At 36.0% G+C, this 6,000-nt stretch overlaps 2 protein-coding genes across 2 annotated transcripts in view; both read right to left on the reverse strand.

The window, feature by feature from the left end:
* The window catches only part of LOC114620687 (ankyrin repeat domain-containing protein 26-like), a 37,939-nt gene extending 34,768 nt beyond the window's left edge, over window positions 1-3,171 (reverse strand). The window contains exons 1-3 of the mRNA XM_028766806.1: window positions 2,746-3,171; window positions 1,816-1,930; window positions 1,489-1,662 (exon numbers count right to left, since the gene is read on the reverse strand). Of these exons, the coding sequence (XP_028622639.1) occupies window positions 1,489-1,662; window positions 1,816-1,930; window positions 2,746-2,984 (528 nt within the window). The 5' untranslated portion in view covers window positions 2,985-3,171. The remainder of the gene's footprint in view (window positions 1-1,488; window positions 1,663-1,815; window positions 1,931-2,745) is intronic.
* A 1,233-nt stretch (window positions 3,172-4,404) lies between these two features.
* On the reverse strand, window positions 4,405-5,343 carry LOC114620915 (olfactory receptor 4F6-like). The gene has a single exon (XM_028767091.1). The coding sequence runs from the start codon at window positions 5,341-5,343 to the stop codon at window positions 4,405-4,407; it is 939 nt and encodes a 312-aa protein (XP_028622924.1).
* Window positions 5,344-6,000: the final 657 nt, after the last annotated feature.

A 6,000-nucleotide genomic window follows, 5' to 3' on the forward strand; every position in this document is an offset into this window, starting at 1 on the left:
TAGAGTACTTTAGGATTTTAAGATCCAGAATCCACATGTTTAGTGTTTAACTAGGAACTGTTTAGAATTTTAAAAAAGTAATTTTGTAAATACTCTTGCCTATGACTAACTAGATTTGCAGAGTCAAAGTCTGCATAGAAACCTCTACTTGTTATATAGATGTCCAAATTTCTCCAGAGAGATACACAATTCTAGAACTAGGACACAGTCTGTAATTTCAGTCTCATTTCTAATCCACATGACTAATTGTATTCACCATTTGATCATATCACTGAAAAGAGAAAGAACTGGGTCACTAAAAAATTTATAGTATCCCATGATGGGAATACAACAAGCAGCTAGGATCACATATTATTCAATATGCAAAAATATTCTGACATAGCTTAATTGCTTGTTTAACAACATGACTTCAAACAGGGATGTTTTAAAAGAAGCATTAGAGAATGGAATGTTTCTGCATTGAAGACTGGCTGTTTTGCATCAAGGTAAGATATGCAAAAACGTGAATTTCATGCTCTCACTCACAACCAAGCTACCTAGTTTTGAGAGCAGAGGTTAGGTTGTGACCTAAGTGGCCATTATTCCTTTGACAAAGATGAAAATATACCAGTAAATTCTTTAATATTTACTTTAGTTTTCCACACACCGATCACTTACTACCTGTTTCATATCTTCAGAGTTTTCTTCAGGTGAAGCTATGCAGCCATGTTGTAACTCAAGAATGGCTACTTGCCAAACAGAAAGCACAGTATCAGTACATAAAAATTCATCTTCAAACAATTCTCTTTCTTTTGATTTTTGTTCTATCGAGTTGTTATGTTTTCAGGTTTTTCCTTTCCTTGTGAAGGGAGTCATGAAGTTGGGTAGGTAAAAAGGTGGGTGAGGAGGATCTGGGAGCAGCTAGGGGTTTGAAAGAATGTGATCAAAATAAATAAAAAATATTGAAATAATAAATTGAAAATAATAATAATTCTTCTTGTATCCCTTTAATAGCTTAATTTCTAGATAGCCCATATATTTCTGATCAGGATCTGTTTCTGTCTTCCTTGATTCAGTCTTAACACAAAGAAATATATCATTTGATATTAATGTCAACAACTATAAACTTTGTTACAAATTATTTTGGTTCATTTGAATTTTAATACAGTTTCATTAGCAAGGGTGGTTTTGCTCTCCAAACGCGTTACCTCACATAATTTAGAAACTAATTTTTGTGAAAAACAAAACTTAAACTAAGAAATTTTAATTTTAAACCTTAATGCAAAACAGCAAATAGGCCAGTCTTCAATGCAGAAACATTCAATACTCTAATGCTTCTTTTAAAGCATCTTTATTTGAAGTCATGTTGTTAAACAATTTAGCAATGTCCGAATATTTTCATTCAAGAATGCTTAAATTTTTAACATGTGAAGTTAATCCTACCTCTATTACTGTTAACACACACACTTATTTCAGATTATTTGAGAGCTATAGTGGGATGATATATACCTTGTTCTTTTGTTCCATGTTTGCACTGGATTTAAGCAAGCATTTAGCTAGTGTCTGGTTATCTTCAGACACAGCATAGTGGAGAGAAGTATTGCCATTGTTGTCCATATGGTTTGGATCAGCACCATGTTTCAACAATATACATACACATTCATATTTCCAGTTTTGAACAGCCTAGGAATATACCAAGAAACAGATAGATGGTTTGTCAAAGAATTCAATATAACATCACATAGAATCCATGAAGCTGTGGCATGTCCATGGGGTAAGTTTCTTTTACAAATAAATCAAGCCTGTGTTATGCTGGATTTGGAGGATTATGTATACCTTCATCAGAGGTGTAATGGAGTTCCTGTCAACTGCATCAATATCACAATTATTTCTCAAGAGAACACTTACTACTTCTACCTGGCCATAGGCACAGGCAAAATGCAGAGCAGTCCTATAGAAAAAAGGGAATTTTTAATGAAATTCTGGAACACTATCTAAAAGTAAACAATTAGTCATGTAATTATAATATATTAAATGGCATAGAATTATTAAACATTGACTGTCAGGTGATTACTCCACCTTCTGAACAAATATTTAATTCCCTTATAAAAAAATAGAACAATTTACTAGCTTACTATATTAGTATTAGTATTACTATATTAGTACTTACTATATTAGTAAAAAGGCAGTATGTTTGATATCAATAAAGCAAAAAGTCAAAAATAGTAGTTATCCCATACAATATCATAATGATGTACCAATGGGAATTATGCAAATTTTTATATATCTAACTGCACTTAACAGCTCAATTTAAGGTTATCATTATTCCGTCTACTTAGCAAACAAGAGTTAAAGTTCAAGATAATTTTTTTCTGATGTGTTTAAGTATGATTATTTTCAAGGATTCTAAAATGTACTTAAAGTTTTTAAATTTGCTTAGAAGAGGCAAAACAAGAAGGTTTTAAGAATAATACAATATTAATTCTACCTAGTAAGTGTTATTATTACTGGTAGATAAATTGAGAGAACAGATAAATACACTTGGTAAGTTCATGATTTATCAGGATAAATTTGTAGGTGGAGCTGAAACATCTGGGCTATCTAGCAAGAGTGCATGTCATGAGGATATGGTAAGGATCCAGAGGGGAGAGAGCACAGAGAGGCTTTCCCCTCCCTTTGGCTCCTTTACCCTGGTCTTTGGACATAACAGAGGGTGTCTCAGATCCTCTATGCAGACTACTCCAAGTCGATCATAGGCCCTGTTACCTTTGCTTAATGTCTCTGTCGTGTACACTGTGTTTCCCAAGACGTATCATTCTCTGTAGTCTTTCTGTATCACCCTCGCTTGCAGCCTGGTGGATCTTTCTGAGAGGTTTGTATCTGGGTTCATTTGAAACAGAAATGTTTTTCATATCACGTAAAAAGTCCAATAGATTTTTTTGTGGGACATCGCAGAAACCCATTGGCGTCTTTTCCTTAACTCCGTGAGCCAATATCTTCTTCATGATTGAGGCTACTGATCTCACCCGCCCCTCCCCTTCCACTCCTTCAGATTTTGCTAGGACTTATTCTTAGACTCACTAATACCCAAATTTAGTATCAGTTTAAATAAAAATATGCCCACAAGGTCCCCCACCAAGGTTGTAGGGTGGGGGAAATAGCTTCTGACTCACACAGATACAGTTGATAGAATCCAGGTTGCCAAGCAACACTGGTAAACATTGGTGTGCGCATGCACAAGAGCGAGGCTTGACTACTGCTAACACTTCTGGGATTTAAGGGCGTTCCTTGTGCATGTAAAAGGCACTTCTGGCCAACTCACTGCAGGAAAGTAAGTCTGTGTCCCATCAAATAGACTGAAATATCTATGGAGCTCGATGAAAATCTGAGTCATTTCCTTTAAAAAAATTATTTACTTATTCACTTTACAACCCAATATCAGCCCTTCCTCTCCTTCCAGTACCCCCTTACACAAGTCCTCCTCCTATCCCCCCTTTCCTGCTGAGAAACATCTAAAGAAATGTTCAGTGTCCTGAGTTATTTCTTAAAGCACATTTGCCATCCTCCTTGCAGAAATGCTTACCCATGCTTGTCCTCCCTCCTTCTCTCCGCCGCCCTGCTCTCTTCGTTGCTTCCTCCTCTACTCATACAAGGTTAAGCTCCTTGTCTTCCTCTTCCATTTTCACTATGCCCTCTTGAACACCACTCTCCTTCACCTGGAGCTGCTAGAATTTTAAGCAGCACCCCTTGCCTCAGCTCCTATGTAAGTTCATCTCTTCAAACGTATTTCTGGAAAGAACATACTGGCATCAGTCTTTCTATATCCTACCTCTTTGACTCTGCAACCTCTCCCGCTCAAGGTTTCCCACAAGAGTCTAGGCTACGTCCATCTCCTATTTCTTCTCACCCTCACCCACACCATGTAGCCTCACCATACACACTCATTAATCACAAATATAAACTGAAAATCAAATCAGATGTGATGGTGAACATTTTAATCCCAGTGCTGAGGAAGCTGATGCAGGGAATTTTGAATTTGAAGACAGCTTTGATTAAACTAACCCTAGTACAAGAAATGTCTGGAAGCAATCATGATTTTTTTTTCAGATGTGGAAATAATGGGTAATATGTTACTTATGTTTCCACTAGTGCTTTTCAAAAAGTCCAAAATATTCATTTCATAACACCCAATAAATATGTAATCAATAAGTAATGCATATGTAATACATAAACAACCAAATAAATATGTAATATTGTATAGCTAGTAACCAACACATATGCAGTCATACCATTATCATCTTGAAATAAATTATTCAAGTTTATCAAGCTGTGGGAATAGGAATAATACATGATGTCAAAGTAGAGGTGTCATTTAACATTGTGTTTATAATAACAGTATTCAAGTTGTGCATGCTTATGAGGATCTTAGCAGATGCTTTTCCTATTCAGGAGCTGAACACTCAGTCTTCTCATTGCTGCCTTCATGTCTTTGTTCCTCAGTGTGTAAATGGCAGGGTTCAGGATGGGTATAATCATGAAGTCCAGAATGGCAAGAAACTTATCCACTGGCACAGTAGGAAATGGCCATATGTACACAAAGATGCATGGTCCAAAAAACAAAACTACCACAGAGATGTGAGCAGAAAGGGTAGAGAGGGCCTTGGACAAACTGCCCAAGGACTGTTTCCACACAGTAAGCAGTATGAAGATATAGGAGATAATCAATAAGAAGAAGGTACTGAGAGAAATCAATCCACTGTCAGCAGTCACCAAGAACTCCATTTTGTAGGTGTCTATACAGGCCAGTTTAATGAACCGAGGCAGATCACAGTAAAAGCTATCTATCTCATTAGAAGCACAAAAAGGCAAATGGACCACAAAAGCTAATTGAGCCACTGAATGAATGAGACCAACAATCCAGGCACCAGTCAAAAGCAAAAGGCACATCCGTGGGTTCATTATGGTCAGGTAGTAGAGGGGTTTGCATATGGCCACATACCTGTCCCAGGCCATGGCTACCAGCAACACCATCTCACATCCCCCCAGGAGATGGAGGACAAACATCTGGAAGATACAGCTCTGGATTGAAATGATACTGTGACCTGAGTACAGGTCAGAAATCAATTTAGGAACTGTTGAGGTAGAAAAACAAAAGTCAACAAATGAAAGATTAGCTAAAAGGAAGTACATGGGTGAATGTAAGTGAGGGTCAAAGATCACTATAAACACAACTGAGAAATTTCCTAGAAATGTTGTTGCATATGATATTATAGCAAATGCAAAGAGGAAATATTGTGTTGGTCTGAAGGTTGATAGCCCCAGGAATATAAATTCAGATACTTCAGAGTAATTTGCTTCATTCATTGGATATATCTTCAGTTACTCAGATCTTTCTACAATACCCAAAACAAAATAAGTAGTTACCAGAAATAGTAAAATAATAACCTAGCAGTAGCACATGTTATTTGTGAATTCATTACAATGAATTATTTTATATTAAAAAGTAAAATGTAATTTAAATAACTGTTGAAAGAAACACCTGTAAATAGTTTCCATAATATGGACTAAATAATAGATAGATCTCTGTGATCTTTTATGTTTTGATGAATATGCATCTATTCTGCTATAATTCATTATGAGTATATATTATATTCCCAGTATAATATTATGTTCTATAGTAAGACAGTGGTCCAGTTTCTAGTAGAATTACAGGCAGATTGAATACCAGAAAAGTAAACAACTTTAAACACAGACAAAGCCCTGATGACTAAGAAAAAGAAGCATAGAAGTGTTGTTCATATCAGTGGCATCAGCCTACAATCTGCCAAACAGTAGCAGTTACCACAGAAGAGGAATTTAGAGTTCACAGGTTTGAAATGTCCTCTGCAGTGACCTTGAAACAATGGCAGTGCATTAAAAGTAAAAAAAAGCACATCTATTAAGATTTTTGCTATTTCATCCTAAGAATATTCAAATAGTCATCATGTGAGTGGTAAATTCACGGCTGTACAATCTGTAGAA

This window comes from Grammomys surdaster, unplaced genomic scaffold (genome assembly GCF_004785775.1).
Source record: "Grammomys surdaster isolate TR1022 unplaced genomic scaffold, NIH_TR_1.0 170, whole genome shotgun sequence".
Classification (NCBI taxonomy): domain Eukaryota; kingdom Metazoa; phylum Chordata; class Mammalia; order Rodentia; family Muridae; genus Grammomys; species Grammomys surdaster.